Source organism: Helicoverpa zea, chromosome 21 (assembly GCF_022581195.2).
Source record: "Helicoverpa zea isolate HzStark_Cry1AcR chromosome 21, ilHelZeax1.1, whole genome shotgun sequence".
NCBI lineage: Eukaryota > Metazoa > Arthropoda > Insecta > Lepidoptera > Noctuidae > Helicoverpa > Helicoverpa zea.
In genome coordinates this window covers 9,015,696-9,035,268 of record NC_061472.1, presented here as the reverse complement: position 1 = coordinate 9,035,268, position 19,573 = coordinate 9,015,696, and the positions used below count along the sequence as shown (strand labels likewise).

The 19,573-nt window shown below is 35.5% G+C and overlaps 1 protein-coding gene across 2 annotated transcripts in view; it reads left to right on the top strand.

Annotated features, from left to right (window-relative positions):
• LOC124640574 (fibroblast growth factor 22) overlaps window positions 1–19,573 on the top strand; it is a 181,174-nt gene that overhangs the window by 26,144 nt on the left and 135,457 nt on the right. For both annotated transcript variants that reach the window (XM_047178393.1, XM_047178392.1), the window contains exon 3: window positions 15,856–16,318. In XM_047178393.1, coding sequence (XP_047034349.1) covers window positions 16,099–16,318 — 220 coding nt within the window. In that variant the 5' untranslated portion in view covers window positions 15,856–16,098. The remainder of the gene's footprint in view (window positions 1–15,855; window positions 16,319–19,573) is intronic.

Sequence of the window (19,573 nt, the reverse complement as noted above, 5' to 3'; positions counted from 1 at the left end):
TCTAAAAATAACTGATTTAAATCAGACATTTAAAAGGAATTCAACTGTTGATCTTTACAAAGTCATACATAATGTGATGAGCAAATGTTTGCTATGGTTTAGGGAAATCGGAAAATCAAACGAACAGAAAAAAATACTTTCGTATTTATAAACATCAATAAGTATGTGAGAAAACTTTTAAATGAGAATAAGTAGGAATCCATAAAATGGGAGGCCAAATTAAGCTAAAATCAATTTCAAACATATTTTAGGTAAGTAGCGTAGTAACCCCAATATAATCAAACGCCACTTAATTTAAAGTTTTACTTAATTCTTGTCTGTTTCAAACAGTTCTTATATCTGAGTGACGTTTCAGTACAACGCCGATAGAGTTAGTCATACCTTGCTGATTTTCAGGATAAAGAGAGATAATTTCTTCGAACAGTAATGATACTATTTGTTATCTGTCTGCAGTATTTAATGTAGGTTTACAGTCTTGTGCCAAAACCACGACGCATGATCATTGATAACATACCATTTTATGTCTAAATAGATAAGAATGTGTTAGTACTTATCTGTCTTGCATATTTACTCGACTGAGCTCAATGCTGTAAAAAAGAGTATTTTTTGTTAAGCTGCATCCTGCACAATAAACGCTAAGCACACTGCAGACTAGACTGGTTACCATTTTTTTAGGGCTCCGTACCCAAAGGGTAAAACGGGACCCTATTGTTTTCGCTCCTCTGTCCGTCCGCCCTTCCGTCGGTCTGTCACCAGGCTGTATCTCATGAACCGTGATAGTTAGAGAGTTGAAATTTTCACAGATGATGTATTTCTGTTGCCGCTATAACAAAAATACTGAAAACTAGAATAGAATAAATATTTTGAGGGGCTCCCATACAACAAACGTGATTTTAAATAATGGTACGGAACCCTTCGTGCGCGAGTCCGGCTCACAATTGGCCGGTTTTCCGTTTCTTGTGTAGGTAATCGTGAATCCTCTCAAACTTTTAAGTTGATCTGATACCGGGCAGATATCTAACTACCATTCATCTCTACCCATTCCTTTTCCCTTTTAAACTATCACCATCTCCAGACTAAAAGTTTGCACTGTGTCTCAAAATACTTATACATATTACTTTGTAACTTTCAATCTCCGTACTAAATATGTATTAGGTGCCAATTTAGCCATTTTATCAAAACAAACAAATGGCTCACATTTCCATTTATAATTTTGTTAAGATAACGATTATCTGATGTATTTATTTGGGTCACAAAACAAAACATGACTATGTAGATAATATTAAGTAGTAGATGCGGAACCACATCCGAAAAGTCCCAGGCATCTATTAGCAGAATAAACTGTTCATTTGTAGCTTGCATTAGGGATGAACAAACAGACTTGGTAAACATACGATGTCCTTATTTGTATAGTTTTATGATACTCTGGATATAAGTAAATTTCATTCAGCAGCTCGGCGTACTTAATAAGCAAAAGTATGAAATATGGTAAAGTAAGGCTAACAGTTTTTCTACTCCAACAATCTATAGTAATCTTTCTTTTATGATCATCCAAGTTCGGTACAGTAAACCTCTTCAATCCAATTATAAGCGTGATTTAACGTCAGTACAACAATAAAACACTTAAACTCACAAAATAAATAAAGCACACTAAAAGCACATAAATAAAACAAGTTATATATCACCTTATTTGAATAACACTTATAGACATCGCATTTTCTTCCACTAAAGTGAATCAAAATTTATGGTTAGACGTATTTTATTTGACATTTGAGTGCAAAGCGAACCAACCGATCGTTAGTTTTCCTCCGAAAGATTTATAAAGATATCTAAATAATACACAGTTTTCTGAAGATATTTAGAATCCAATTAATCTTTTCCCTGGCGACCAAATGAAGAATGTTATATAAAATGGCGCCGCCAACAAAAATGACAGTGACATTTGGGCTGAAGTTATTAATAATATTAGGTTGAGTGCTTTCATTAAGACAGAATTAGAAGCTGCTAAAGTTCAGGATGCTAATTAAAGTCGGATATCTGCACATTCAAATTGTTGTATCATTGATAACAGTGATACCATGAATGATTATACTGATGTAAGATTTGTCAATAGGACACATACAGTAGGTGTAGATGCCAGAGTAGTCATTGAAATAAATGAAGTAAACAGTTGAATAAATATTTGTTATAAAAGTAAATAATTTATAAATGGACTTGGCCCATTAGAAGTGATTTTCCAACGTGTAAAGGTACTGTTTAATATTCACGATTCGTATTTCAGTCATTTGAATGAACGACGAAAGTGTGATTCCATTGACCTTTACAACTGTTAGTTATTTTTGTAAATTTTTCAACGTCACATGTTATTTAATTTTATACTCATCGTGGAATGGAGTAAAAGAAAATTTTAATCTTAAGCTAGTTTTGAGAGTGCTACATCTCCGGAAGACATGTAGGTACATCTTTTAAAAAGCGACTATGCTAATCTGAGTACAAACATTTATTATATGTAAAGGTACACATATTTCAAATTGTTGTTCTTAAATGGGACGAATTTCAATTCAATGCTACGAAAGTCAATTTGATTCTTGTTACGTCAGACTTGACAGTGAACCATTTCTGAACAAATGCTCGCGAATTTAATAGAGACTGGCAGGTGACATACATATTAAGATGAAGATAATTCCCGTGAGACAAAAGGCTGTTTCATTGAAGCAGTAATCCATTCAACAGTTTGTTTGTATGTATGTTTGGTTGCTTGAACACGCTAATCTCGGTAATTGCTGGTCCGATTTGAGAAATTGTTTCGGTGTTAGACAGCGAATATATCGAGAAAAGCTATTGGCAGTTGGCTACTTTGTATCTGGATGTATCAAGTAGTTCTCACAAGATGCGGATAAAACCGCTGGAAAATGCTAGTATTACATATTATTACATACTAGAAACATCTGGACAATATTGGGGACATGTGACAATACTAAAATTAAGTGGCCATCGTAAAAAGCCATAAAAGTTTTTAGTAAAGCATTCATAACACTTGGCCATGCGATAAATTGGCGAAAATTAAAACTATTTAACATCATTTTTGTCTAGTTCAATAAACTACAATCAGTGTTGTTCCAGAAGTAGCATTTTTATGAAACGTTATTGAAGTGATTTGTGGAAAAATCAAAAGATATCTATTGTATTTTTGATATTTTGGACAACATTTTACCCTAATTCTCATAATATATGTATGCCTACAAACTTAAATAACAAAATGAGAGACCCCAACACTTGCTGAAGTATTTTTATTTTAGTCGATATCTACGAGGTTTTCTAAGGAAAAATATGCAAGTAGCAAGACAAGCCTTTTGATATTTTCTCAGCCGAAAAATACCTAGTAAGAGTGGCGCAACATTCATGTTTGATTGACCATAGTTTATTTTTACTACCAATAATGTTTATTCGGCGTTCATGTATGGTTTGTTTAAGTCTACACCTGCTTGGATCACGGCCGTCCAAGTACGAAATACTTCGCCTGTTAGTTTTTCCCCTTCCTAAAAATAAAATGCGTGGACTACGTCATACAGATTACAAGCTTCTTACTATTTTTAGTCTTTTGTGTCTAGTTCATAAAATATCTTAGAAGGATTTAGCTGGTGCTTTAAATAGATGCTTATAGCATAGCTAGTAAAAAATCTTCTCGTGAAATCGTCTTGAACAAATATTACAACTGCATTAGTCACCTTTTTCTCGTAGTATGCACGGTAGTATCCTCAATGATAAAGCAAAATAAACTGAGTGTGTCAACAGGGTCTATAACCTCTTAAAAATCTAGACAAAAAATCTAGGCCCGCTCTAACCAGCTCTAGTCAGTATATTGTTTAGCATTCCTATGTTTAAGCTGCATTTCATTGCTATTATTACAACTGGTTACTAAGTTGCAATGTGCTTTATTTGACAGAATATATTTTTCAGGGAAACTTACATTTTGGACTAGCGTCACCAAACCTGTCGTTCGACTGTTTTACGGAAAAGAAAATAGCAACATTCTACAATAAAAAATGTCAAGCCAGTGCCATGACGTTAAGCCATTTGACAAATAAAAAATCATGTAGGAACAAAGTGCATTCAACTCTGTTTTCGCAACCGTTATCACATAGATTATCATTTGTCTAACTATTTCACTGATTGATATAAGATTTGGTGGTATCACATACTCACGCGATATTTTATGCATTTTATTACACAGAAAGATATTTTTTACGTTTGTAATATGTCGAGTGAAAACTTGGTATCTGTGAATCAATGAATGTGTTTTTGTCTGAGCAACATTTATACCTAACTACTTGTAGATCTACGCTTAACATTTGAACAGAATGCACAAGTTATTTCGTTATCTCGTTAAGTGTGGGAAACGGGTTATCTGATGAAGATGATAGATGCACATGTCAGGATTGTTTGCAGTTGCAATCTCTGTCCCAAATGTCGTTTAGTTGATCGCACATATGTACTTCCAAAAAAATTTCTTGTATCCCTACATCTGATTACACGTCCAGTAAAATCTAATAAAAACTATCTAAACATCAACAACGATAAAAAAGAAATAACGATTTCTTCTGTCAAAAAAAAAAAAAAAAAAAAAAACTAGTAGGAATATTTTACAAAATCGTTCAGTATCATAAATCGGCCACAACAGCACACAAAATCTATTTTACAGATTCCGAAGTGGTTCTATGAATCTAGATAACTATTATTTTTAGCCTAGACAATTCCGAGTACTAATAAAACTAGAATATCAATTTTACTTTCAACGACGCTTAACTATTTATCTACAGCATGCGTCATGCCAAAATCGTCATATGTGGGCGGTAAAGCATTATTTTTACTAAACCACTAGTAAGCTCGCAACTGCTAAATAGAATTACGATGGCAAAGAATTTAATTCACGTAAGAAGAAACACAGTCAACCTTGAAGTCGTTAAAATCAAAGACATTAAAACCACTGACTGTAGAAAATCATAACGAGGTAGTACAATTTGATACGAACAATACAACTGCACTCAAAAAACCAAAACATTTAAATGTACTCCATAATGTAGATCTAAGTGATACTGAAATTCCCGCAAGTATTCCGTTTGGCGCTAAAAGTTACGTAACAAAATGTTTTACTCAATGAACCGAACCGGGAGAGTCTGAACTCATGATCTACTCTAGAATAGTTTCGATCAAGGAAAAGGTTACAACAGAAGTCCCATTCTACTATATAAGCATCTACGTAGTAAAATTTGTCAGTAGTGATCGAACTTTGGTTATACCAGACAAGGTAGGTCGGATGTTCGGGACATTGACGCTAGATGTGTATGCCGAGTTCATTATCACGTGTTGTTGAGAGTGAATCTTCTGGTGTCCACGTGCTCGTGATCTCGATGCCGCACGCTCGCAAAATATCGATGCTAATTCTGTACACAGACCGAAGTTATGCATTGTCCGTTGTCGCTACCACTTCTGGTTTTCGGTCTAACGTTCGCCAGCTATTTTGATTCGTAACCTGTTTTTGAGCATCTTTGAGTGTTACTGTATTTTAATTTTATGCGTTTTAGATTTGGAATTAGGTCTTATGACTTCGATACGGGTCAAGTGCTATGTTGGTTTTTTTATTAAATTTTTTGCAAGAAATTATATTTTTGCACTCAAATCATTACAAAGTTAGAAAATTCATGATCTTGGATGTTTTTGGATTCAACCATTTTACATTCCGAAAACAGACGCTTTCCTTCTCAACTTATCAAATGACGAAGTTCCTAAAATCATAAGTAAAGCAGGATAAACTAGACTTTCTAGAAGTTGAGTAACATAAATGTGGTCGAGCATGAAACTTATCTAAAACAGCTAAATCGCTCGCAGTCGCGACTCGCAGCTAACAATTCGGAAAACTAATTTTCTCCAAGAAACTTGAAACCCTTTACCGATATCCACAACTACACCTTAGATAACGAGTTCATTGACTCCGTGACGTCTTAGCCAGAAATAAGCTAAGGGAAACTAAACTTCGGCAATTAGAAGTGATCGTTATTTGTGTCCCTCATTTTTTAGCAAAAGTTTTGGCAGCTGCGCAGTGCCCGTTTTAGATGGTCGGCCAGCTTTGATCTATTGACATGGCTCGACGTTTCCCTTGTTCCGCGATTCTGTTTCTCTCAATCTGGGCAAATGTTTAGACTGTATTGTGATGCATTGCTCTAACCACGTGTTGGGTCGAGTAAGATTTGTGGCAGGAGAAAGTAACTTCCTTCTAAATAGTTTGCTATCATCAATTTAATGCTATTGGGAGACTTTACTTATTTTCGTTTAGGCTAAACTTCTTTAATTCCTCGCCTAGTGTAACTTCTGCAAGTACTTGAACGGTACTACATCCAAGAAATAGTGGAGTATGCACTTACACCGTCAACTGAAGTGTAAGGTTGTAAAACCATACGCGTGCCTGTGAAACGGCGCGACGCTTACTTTCAAATCGGCATAAGCGATAAAATTTACGATCTGCGTTCACGTGTGGTTTAATTATTTTATTTGTTCCCCAAGCTACTTAAGTCCCACATTATATGTGAAGTTCCTTATTTTAGTAACTAGCTGTTGCCCGCAACTTCGTCTGCGTGGGCAATATAGAATCGTCAAAATACTACTTATCCCGTAGGTGCATTCTTTCACGTGACAGTATAATTAGGATTAGCACTTAGCAGTCGCATAGATTCATTGATCAAGGTTGTGTTGTGGATGTGACCATTTATCTAAACAAAAGAAGTAAAGTTTGTGACGTTGTTCAGCCAATTTGGAAAATTATTACGTATATGGTGCGTAAGTAATTTTCACAGGAAACAGCTATAATCAAATAAATATAATATGTCTACATGCTTTGAGTCTGACAAAGCTGTCATTTGTACATTTTCTGCAGCTGCTGCGACTAATCAGAAGCCAGAAAGTCTGTCAGTCTTACCATGGATATCGTCTTGTGTAGTTGACTGGATTAAAGATAGGTAGATAGGTAGTCGCTCCAAGCAAAATATTGGTACTCAAACAGATTCGGTGACTGGAAGCCAACACCAACATAGTTGGGGAATAGCTGGATGGATGATAAAATGAGTCATCATCATCAGCAGGCGCATAGGGTAGGATAGTTTCACTTACTCATGGTAAGGCTGACCACACATTAGGCGTGCGCGATCTTCGGGCGTGTGAGTAGCGCGGACGTCGCGAGCGCGCTGCGTGAACGTCGCGTTTTGCTGCCCTGCGGCATGTGTGAAGAGTGCAAGCGACGCGCTCGCGGCGAGCACACGGCGCTCGAGTTGCGTTCTTACCCCTTCGCCCGCTATCCCCGCCGCCTGCTAAACGCCTTAGCAGTTAAACGTCAAGGAGAGCGGCGCGTGCGCGCCGCGAGCGCGCTGCAAATGCCGCAGGGCAGCAAAACGCGACGCTCACGCAACGCGCTCGCGACGCACGCGCGGCGCCCGCGCTACTCACACGCCCGAGGATCGCGCACGCCTAATGTGGGGGAGGCCTAAGCCGGGACTCCACCGAAATGTTTGCATTAGTTCACGAATAGGCAAAATGTACGTATCTGTGAGAGTCCACTTCATGTGTTCGTACTTGAAACCTGCAGTTTTGCCAAGATTTTCAGAATGTACGCTCGCAATTTGTCATTTCTTGGTGGAGCCAGCAAATCAAAAGAAACATAAGTGTTGTATACTGTGCGTGTACTACCGCACACCGGGAAAATTTCGCTCTTGCGGAGGACGTTTATATACCATATTTTGTATCACACGTAAACAGGACGACAGTAAGTATCCACCGAAACACTTTCAAAGATCTGATGAACGAACAAATCAGACCTGACTTGGTCACCTGGGGCCAATCAGAGCTCTATGAAGCGATAATACGCTTTGGCTCCTACTGTTATTGTGGTTTCTGAAAATTTATTCACCTCATTCAACGATGAATGTAATTCTGATGGTACTATTAAGAACACTTGCTTAGCGCAGAAGCTGACGTTGGCAGGTCAACTCTTTTGACTTCTCGAATAGGATACCATTGGTTTTTGTGCAATGCACACCTGCAATGCATTCTGGATTAGGATAGGATATAGGTGGATAGGATTTGCAACAGAGAACAATTCTGTCTTTGTGATTAAATGACATCAAACGTAGTTTTATGTAAAAGGTGGTTTTTAGACTTGGCTCGGGTCTTACTGAGACTGTTCGTAATCGTGAACAGTGTATTTACGATCAGAAGTTGAAAGTAAGCATGTCTCTGGTATGCGGCGCGTAATTTGTACGTTTTCAGACGCATAAAGCATTTTACGTGTGTATGGTATTAAATAGAGAGAGCTCCCATTTCTTATCTGCACTTTGTATCTGGGCTTGTTTTTAAAGCTACAGAATCCTACATTACCTTCCTCACGCTTAGCAGCGCTTGCGAGAGATATATCCTCATTTCTTCTAGGATTAAGTTTACATATTTTGCTCCAGAAAAAATAATTAAGGTCTACTTAATACTACTCACTCAAAGTAATTTGTTTTAAGGCCACCACATTAGTGGAAGATAAGCTAAACTATGTTTATGAAAAAATCCTGATATGAACTCCATCTGTAACTTTAAATGATAATTAATTGTTCCACTAAAGTCATCATTTTTGACATAATGTTCAAAAAATAATTTAGATGGCACCGTTTTAAATTTGGCTGAGAACTATTAATTTTCTTTTCATCAAGGTAATAATTATAGTTGGATTTTGATGTGGCACGGCAAACTGACAAACACTATTGAAATGTCTATCGAAAAATTACACTACGTGTTAAAATATGGTGAAATACGGAAAATACACAACTCCATCTGTTGAAATAATAGTCCTCTATAAAGAATGTATGATAATATTGTCATTTACCACCTCGCTCCTTTGACAAATTTGATGTATTTTATTTACCACAGATTTAGCACAGATGGAGCTACTTTAACCTTGGCTAAACAAAATTTTCATATTTTTTTTTCTTCCGAAGTTACTTATAAAGGTGTGATTTTCTGTGTAAAGATTAAGAATAAGCCGATCAACTAATATAAGTACAACATTCAAATGTACAGTTTTGACAAATAGATTGCGTGTCGTAATATTTTACATCTTGAATTCACAAAATTAATCATATCTTTTGATAGAGTGAATCGATTTCGATGAAACAAAAACTAAGTAATACCCCAAGTTACGTAGAATTTTTGTATATAAGCATTGTCTGCATTTAATTCGTAGATTTTACGTGAATCCCGAACAAACAAACAGATAAACAGACAAACAGACAAAAATGATGGAAATGGGTTCTGTTAGTTATCCTTTAACATGCTGGCAATTTTTTTTGTCAATTTCTTCAATGTACAAAAATTACTTTTCTACAGATTTATTATATGTATAGATGTTAAACTGACCCAAAACTGTGAGAAATTATTTGGATGTTCAGCTAGCCTAGTTCTTCTCTTCACAAGGATCTTTATTTCACAATCATTTTAGATACAGCAGTGTTCCGAACTTTGAAGTTTACAAGCATTTTAATAGCTTATAGATGTACATATAGGAAAGAAAACATGAGGCTACCTGCCAATCATACCAAGCGCGTCGCATGAGTCAACGGAGGCAAATTGGTTTATTAATATCTATCCACGCACATTAAGAGTCTCTTCAGGGATATCGGACGAGATTACGTCTTTCAGATGACAGACATACAAAATTTCCATTGACTTCGCAAATGAGGTTAAAGTACCGTTAATCGTAATTGAAGAATAAAGATCTATTAAATCAAGGAAATGATTAGACATAAACATCTTTTATGATTTCGTTGGGGAATCACCCAATAATGAGATAGCATTAACTGAAGTTGTTAAACTGAGTGGTGGTTTTTCAACAATATTTGACAATACTAATAGGTACATTGCACCTTTTGCACCGTAGAAGCCAACTGACCTAGTTAGACAGGCTCGTGAGCACAATAACTTGTGTTAACAAGAAAGTAATACTTACTCGACTCTTTGTTGGCGTTTCAACAAATAAGATTAGTATTTTGTGTATGTAGACTGCATCTTTACGTCAGTCGATTACAGTTCTTTTCATGAACCGACTTTAACTTTTGGTTACTTGGAATAGCTTCATCAAGCCTTTTTTAAATGTTTGAAATTATACTGGTTGTCGTAAATGTGTAGATAGACTTAAATAGTAACGAACAAATAGTACACTTACATTTTTTTTAGTTAGCACCTTTTCAAAAAGAACATTTCTGTAATAGCCACTGAAAATGCTTATTCACAAATAAAGTGAAAAGGTTTAAAAGCTAACATCAATATACTCAGGAATAAACCTTAATAACAATTCTCATTAAACAAATGTTTGTGGTAAGTGTAACACCTTATTTTCCTGTTTGGGATTTTTTGTGTAAACGTTTCCAAGTATAACGCTTTTTAAGAGTACAATTTTAATTTTATCTTAATTATCTATACTAATATTATAAAGAGGAAAACTTTGTTTGTTTGTTTGTAATGAATAGGCTCAAAAACTACTGGACAGTTTTTTAAAATTCTTTCACCATTCGAAAGCTACATTATCCACGAGTAACATAGGCTATATTTTATCCCGGTACGGGCAGTAGTTACCACGGGACGCGGGTGAAACCGCGGGAAAACGGCTAGTTATCAATATAAATAATACGCTATGTTTACATGTAATTGGTCAGATATGGATTTATGTTACTGTTAATTCCTTTGTTTCTGTTTTCATTCTACATTATGTAAAATATTTTTATCTAGGTTATTCTGTCCTAAAATTTCATTTATCATAATAAATATGCATTCAATCTAATAAAACCTGCCATCATAGTTCCCAAATACTTTATCGTTGAAAATATTCTCATTTGAATTAAAAATGTAAGTATCATTTTCTTCAAAGTTCTTCCCCGTATTATTTCGCAGTGTAGAAGGGTGCAAGTCAATTATTCAATAATGTCATAGTTTATCAGCCGCCTGTCATTGTCAACTGACACCTTCTGAGATAACATCGGGCTTATTGAATTCATTCTTATATGTTTATCGTTTAGCATTCTGAGCTTTATTGTTATTTTTTCTTTCATTCATACTCCCCTTTTTATCATCGTCTACGTATTAGATAATATAAAGATATTATTACTTGGGCGTTTAAGAGAATAATTTCTCTTAATTATGAGTTATTTTTCTATGTTTCTCCCATATATAAATCATTAGCATTCCTCTTATAGTTGAAACCTTTCTAAATATAAACTCTACTCTCTCCCTTTTTCTACCTTTATAATGCTCTATTTGTATCCCTTTGACTTTTTTGACAAAATATGCCTCAATATTCACGACACGTAGCCACCCAATTATGCCGATTATGCAAATGCCTTTTTATATTACCTGTATATAAAAACGCATTTGCACATAATATCATCGCCCACCCAGATCTACCACCTAATTGAACTGACAGTTCCCTTTACTTTTATTGATAAAGTAATATCAAATCATTCAGTATTAACCGTTTTAATACTGGATTATGTATCGTTATGACCTTAAATATTTCATTTGTATGCATGTCAAGGTCATTGAAATAATATTAAATCAGCCATATAGAACCAGTCGGAGCGTTTGACATTATTGATCGTATGCTAATGCTCTTTCTTGGATTAGCCGATTGAAATGTAAGATTAATTCATCGAACAAGAAATGATATTGCAAGTTCAATGAACTCGGTGAAGTGAAAAAAGTTTCTGTGAATGCTGTTTTATTTTTAGATTGTTTGTAATTATTTAAGAAATGGATTGAGTATCGAATGCTACCAAGCTTGTATGTGTGAAGAAAAAGTTTGTAAATATCACGTTAGACTTTCAATGACATGTTTTACACGTGGCGATCTAAAAGAATTCTAGGTTGACTTATTAATGATTATCGAAGCTATCATTTACTGTTTAATTACCAACACACGATCAAACAGTATAAACCTTGGCAATAAGCCAGATAAAATCAAAAATTGCGGAATAAGAAAACAACGCTCAATATTTCGAACCACAACATTCCAACAGACCTTCAAAAATACCGCACACAATCGACTCTTCATTCTTCAATTTATTAGCGAAAGACTAAAACCACAAACGAAATTCTTCAAAAGAAATGTGTTGTAATGTTGACTCGGAGTTAAAATCAATTATAATGGCGATCGATAGATTACACGGCAATAAAGATAGATTGCTTAGCTGGACCGCACTCTATCTGCAGATAAGACCGGGAATACAGGTGAAGGTGTGTACCGAAGCTTTAATGGACCCGTACATCGATTTATGCCGATAGAATTTACCGGTGTAAGTAGTTGCGTGGCGGAGGTCAGACGGGAGTCGATACTAGTAAAATGCTGGTATGCAGCTGTAGTTTGCGAGATTGGAACCCGCCCATATGTGATTTGGGAAATTCTAGTGAATACATTTAGGTTTTTATGTTTATGTGATTTAGAGTAAGTGGCTAATAATTGTTGGTAGAATTGTCATAATTTATAACACATACATATGGGTACATATGCTGGTACATACGAACTAAAATCAACTTGTGTAACATTAAATTACGGCTATTTATCTAAGCTGTACCAATTCTTTGTTTTTAAAAATGCCAAAGTTCCACAGGTATCTATAAAACACAAAAATCTACGGGACTCTAAAATTTACAATTCAGATGCATAGAAAGCTTATTGTAATCGAATGTATCGCATGAATCTCTTCTTATCTTAACGCGTTTGTTGACGCAATAACGGGTTGAATACATTGAGTTAATGGGTAAGTGAATTCTTGAAACAAGTACCGATTAAACCTTAAAATGCTTTCAACAGAGTCAAGATATTATAATCTTGAGAGCTGAGAAAATAGCTTACTGTAAAATTAAAAAGTCTCGAAAAAGACGGTGATAATATTTCAATGCAATTATAAATCAATTTTTAGCAAGTCGAGTCACGTTTTTCACAGTTTCACAATAATTAATTGGTTAAGCTCTTATTTTGAAAGCTAAGAGGCAGATTCAATTTAGTTTACTGGCATTCGACCCGTGTAATTTAAGCTAGATATCTATCTAGATTTTCCTGTTAACACTAAAAATAGAAAAACCCAAAATAATAAAATCTTTAGAGAATTACATATTGATGAACCGAAGTAAGATGATAAAAAATAACAATCACGGGCTCGCATCGTAGCTAAATTTTTTTAGCCACTTAGCATAGGTAATGAAAAGGCTAAAAGCAGTATCAATTTATCATATTCACGCACTCGTACTATTAACGTCATCACAACTGAAGCATGATACGATGATAAAAGATGATTGACAGCCACAGAAGTGGAAAATGATGATCATGATCTGATATTTATGGGTGTTACAGCTATAGATGACAAAAAATACAATCATCACATCTAAGCGCTGATTTTATTTTGATAAGTGAGAACGTTGGAAGAAAAGACATTAGATTTGGTGATGACTTTGTATTTGATTTGATTCGATCATTAGAAAGGAAAAGAGAAAAAATTTCAACTTTGGATTATGCTCCTAAAAATTCAGCGATTTGAAATGAAATAATGATTAATAATATCTGCCAATTAATTGGTTGATAAGAGAAAAGTTAACATCTGAGTAGGTAGGTATATTTTTGTGGTCAGCAATAACTCAATATTCTGGGTTAACAGCATGAAGGCTAATTACAAAAATGGCATGTGGAAGTCGTAATCAGCGGAATAAGAGTGTTACAATTTCAAAGAAATAATACTGGAATGATTACATTTTAATTAAGCCGATATAATATTTTGATAAACTTTTAGATACTAAAATACACTGTTTCGTTAATAACTTATTCTCTTCGCGTTTACTTGAAATGCTTTCCGCTTATTTGTTAATCATAAATTTTGCAGCTTAGAATTTTATGAGACCGATTAGTCTTGCGTGATAAATAAGAAATAGAACTAACTTCCACCATTTGCAATCTCAATCCATTGTCGGCAAGTTTCTCGCTCCATTCAATTACATGAAACAGGTTGACAAATTGAGACCAGATTGTGTTACTGGATTGCCCGATACTTACTCAGGAGAAAGCTATTAAAGTTAAGAAGACTTTATTTTCGTATTTGAAGATAACAGGAAAATAGTAGCAGGAGTCAAATCTATAGTGGCTGATGACAATGATTTTATTGAAAATAACGAAACATCAGTTAAGACGTTAACAATGTACTTCTTAGAAAAATAGATGACTAGTGCATTAACGAAGAAATATTTGACGTTAGCCAAATGTCGTACCGTCTAACAATCATGACATATGGGAGACGAACCGATGACCCGATCTAGATACATTGAAAACATAAGGACACTACAATCAGATTCAATCATTATTCTCCACGATTCGATAACGTCAAAAACTCAAGTGGTATGAATCAATAAAATCATCAAATAATTGAGTATGTAGAACATGAAGATAATAAAGTTTAAGAGGCAGAAATATTGAAGCAACAGTGTCAATTTTTGTAAGTGTTGCTCAAACGATGATTTGTTTTTAATAATAAGGATACAGGTGACCTTAATTCGGTTAATGAAATATCTGCTATCACCATTTGCGTGCGGCGGCATATGAAATCGTTAATGCATGTTAATGTCCACAAGGTTTAAGTAGGTATTAAAAGTCAATCTGAAAGGTTAAAAGCTGGTGAGAGTTGGTTTTTGTCACTTTGTGAAAGAGCGATGGATACAAATTGGATGAAGGATATTCAAAATCATCTGAGGAAGCAGATCTCATTAGTTAGCTACAAGTTAAACTGTACTGTATTATGTTGAAGATTTCTTTTCCTGCTATTAGCGGCTACACCTTTAAGACTGGCTTTCAAAGAGTTCCTTCTTTGAAAGTGAACACGCCTGAATCCAGTACGAAAACTGAGATAGCTTCGTTAGGGTGTAGAACCAGGTCTACAAATAAAGACAGTTACTTGCTTCTTATCTTAGAGTGGTCGACTGCTCCACCGGCGATGCGATCGCATGTAAATGTTGAAAGTCGGACAGATGGTCGACCTACAATTTTACCGATCGGTAGCTTTACGTTATCGACTTTCCTTGGCAACGATCGCCGAATAAATTTTATAAAAAACTTTACTTTTTTTTATTTTCGTCCAACCTCAAAATGTTTTGATGCTACATACTTTGTTTTCAATTGTGTTTCCAGCTTGGTATAAAGATCCGAAAATTATTTGTAATCTAGTGTTTTAGTGGTAATGCTCGAACGCCATTGTAAAAGTAAATAATGCCTAACATTAAGTTTTATCTAATGGTGGCAATGCACCTTGAGTGCGATTTCAAATAAAACAGTACACTGAATGTTCCTTTTCCAATGATATCAGTGAGAAGAGTTGTCAATTGTTTCATCTCTTTGCTTTTAAAATGAAAGTATTGTGATCATCATCAAGGTGATTTGACCTTACCGAGCTCTAATATAAAAATAACCACTTGATTCAGTGCTATTGTCTCATTCGAGTCTCCTATTTAAACACATTGTATTTATACAATAGCTGTTTGAATCTCGCATAAACATTGTTGCGTCTGCTGTACCGCCAAAACGTATTTGTCTTATACGAAAATCCAAGATATTCTCATTAAAGTCAGACTTCACCACAATCGTCTGTAAAATTCTTTACCGCGAAATGTCTAGACTTTGTTAACTCAATTCTATTTGCTTTAGTATCGAACAATTGTTCACGTGACGACGTGGTGTATCGGTTACCAATTTGTCCACCACACTCTATTATTAAACACAAAATTATTTTGTTTCAGATCGTGTGAACAACCCGGCTTGCGGCGCTTGTAAACCGAGAAGCTGTCAATAATATGGTGCAATAAAAGTAATATGAGGGTGTTGGGTACGATGCGTACCAGAGTATACCGAACTGATTTATAAGTAAAGAAGGAAGGTATTGAATGAGACTGGGTGCGGTCGTCGTGGGGGCTTAAGCGGGGTATGCGCGGCGGTGTTGTGCAGTGACGGCGTCCGGGCGGCTGCCATGGGCGCGGCGCGCCATGCGCTCGCGCACGCGCCCGCTGCGGCTGCTCCTGGCGGCGCTCGCGCTCGCGTCCTGCGCCGCGGCGCCCGCGCCCGAGCCGCGCGCGCAGCGCTCCGCCAACCTGAGCCACATAACAGGCACCTCCCGCACCATACAGATGTTCCTCAAGAATCGCTATCTGCAGCTGCTGCCGGATGGCACAGTCAACGGCACCACAGATTACAACAGCGTTTACAGTGAGTATTCTAGATTAGATTTTACCCGTCTTACCACAAAAACTTTTAAACGTCAGTTTATGCCTTGTCTAAAAAAATGTCAAATTATGACGTTGACATATGGTTCATTTTGCAGCCAAAATTTGATAAGACAAGTGTAAAACAGGGTTTAAAGTTTTTGTAGTAAGGCCATTAATGTTTTACGAACAATTTTATCAAGCTGTTCAGCTTTGGTAAGAGTCTACTCAGAAGCGAAAGGTAACGGACCTGAAACATTTTTGCACCTTACTAAGCTTACAACAGTTAAATTACATTAAAAGTATTTCACAACGTCCAGTGCTTCGGCTCAAGGTTTTTTTGTTAGTCCACGAGCACCGATCGGCACGTACTATCGAGATCACAGCGGTACATTGACAGTGCTCCCAATTATACCAATTGAATTTTTTATTCGTTTTGATTCACTGAACACTTTTATGTCTATTTGCTTTGAATTTGCACGTGCGTACAGTTTCTGTTGAAAAAACCATTGTGGTATGATAATTAGCAATATCCTCTGTGTATATTGACCACGAACTAGTAATTACACTCAAGCCGGGGCACGATGCGTGTATCGACAAGACCTTCTCTTCTCCGACCGAACACTGCCGAGTGTGTTCGAGTCTTTACTCCATTTGTTTACTTCTCTCTGGCGCGAACATCGACTATTGTAGTTTTCATGTAGTCGCTCAGCTGTTGGGTAACAACGCTTTCTCAAGGGAATACTTATACTTGAGGTTCTTACTTTCATCATGTGGTTATCGTGAAAATACTAAACTACGAAGAACAGTAGAAAAGTTCTGTTTTATACTGAAAGTTGATGTTGAACTTTCGCTGTAAATATATGTAGCTTAACAATCGTAGCCTTGACAAATCGCTATCTATCTGCTATCTGTAATAACGTTTTCATATGTTTTGTAACAAACGATTATAATAGCAGTGAACATAACGAATGAGAAGCTATAAAGCATTTTTATATTAAGTTTATCATCAAATTAGCCAATTCGGAAACAAGAACGCCCGAAAAGAAAGCAAATTAGGCAGCAGCCTAAACAAACAATTTGTTTATACTTCTTGTTATATAAATAAATTCTATAACCGTAGTAAATAAATAGTTACTTTTCGATGCGCAGAAGCGTTCTTCGAGCATGCAAATAAATACATACATGTGACATGTTACAAGTGTGTCGCAAGTCTTGTAACAGCGTAATAACAATATGTCGTTAAAATTTACGGGAAATAACTTATCTGTGTACCGTCTACGGGTCGACCGAAAGTAATCGAAACTCAAGGAGCTGTTTTGTAATCTGTAAATATCTAAGCGATCACTTTATTTTACTGTTTACTTTAACTTTGTAAGTTTTCTATGGTTTATTGTAAATTACTTTGTGGTAATATTTTTGGGCTATTTTAGATATATGAACGAAACCAACGTTATCTTGAAACGGTCCTCGTTTTGAAATGCCACAGAGATTTTATGAAATGTAAAATATTTTAAGTACAGAAAATAGGCGTTGAATATTGTATCTACATTTATTGGTAATTTTTTATTAATTATTTATGAGCCTATTTCCACAATGCCTTTAGATTTGACTTTTCCAATATGGCGCTGCACCAGAGAATACGTAAATTGAAAATCAGATATAACAGATCATGATGACTGAATTTAAAGAAAAGAAGATTAATACAGTTAAAAAAACGGTAGCTTATTCATTTCTTATGTATCTACTGCCTATAGCTTAGTTAGGGTACTGTTAGTTATGTTAGTAACACAATACACTTTCTATTCATGACAGTAGCTATAATGTAAATGCCACGCATAAAATTATTATGGCTTGTACAATTTTACTTGGCCAATCTGACTGTGTACCAAGCCTATTGCTTTCAGTTACATAGGCATAATTTGCGGAGAATGATTAAGCAATATTTTTTGCTACTATGTCTATAGGATCTATCCATAGATTTTTTTAGGTTTTTTTTCTCTGACACAGCCAACCAGACACCTCGTAGACGCATGTTTCATTATAACCAGTTTAAGACCAATGACATAAATCAGGTCTGTCCTATTTTTAACAGCGGAAAAATAATAGAGACAGCCTAATTACATGTCCTCATAGACATTGAAATAGTTCCGTAATAACACCATAGATGTTAATATCATTCTAATCTGGATCGTAATTACATATTGTGTATTCACAATTAGTTAAACGGAATCGTGATAATGGCTCAATAGGAAGATTTGAAGTGCCCGAAGCGTTTGCTTCGGTGGTCCAACTGTAAGATTGAGATCGTAAAAGTCTAATAACAACTTTATGGACTCCAAATGGAGATTTCGTACTTCGATAGCGGACAGTTTCTATCAGGTGGAATGGTATGCGATGCTTTTTTGTTTGTTTTTATCGATAAGTATGTCGATTTCGTAATGTCGAAGGTAAGTGAGCCGAAATTAATGACCTGTGAAATTAATGTAGGTAATGATTGAATGTTGACTTTCTCGCCAGATTTCGAGATTAAGGCCGATTTATTGGAACATATGTATGTATTACACGGTTTTAGTTGGTAGTCTTTTTGATTTACTATGTAGTAATAATTTTACGTCAGCTCAATGGAGATTATCCCAATTTTCCGTTATAATTTTTACTTTAGTAATTTCGACCATAGTTTTCTTAATTCGGTGTGGTTTACAAAGCCAAATTACGATCCGAAAAAGGATTTTGCTTATCATGTAATCTTCATGATACGTAATACCGAACATGCGTGTACGCAGCAATCAGGAACTATATTTTTACACAAACTGATCCGAATTTTAATTGATACACTGTTCAAATACCTTTATGGCTAGTTATTTTTCACATCACTTCTGGGGATATATTTTCATTAAGTATTTTACCTTAGAAAGTCTATTTTTTATTAATCAATACTCCCAACTTTTAAAAACGACAGGTATACGTTAACTACCGTTATTTTACTAATTAAAGCAAGAATTTTCACGCCGGCCTATTAAAGAGGTAAAATACCAAATTCAGTTATAAATACGAAACCGTAACAAAAGGCTAGTGATTCAATAGCTTAATTGTTCGTAGACTATAAGGGCCTATAAACCTGCTGATTGTTGTAAAGAAAGCTCATTAGTATCATACAAAAATATTGATGGTAACACATATCATAGAGTTCCTTTTTTGAAAGAATGAAAAACAATAATTGTATGTCACCTCCTCAACCCAGTTATCCGGGCAAAGC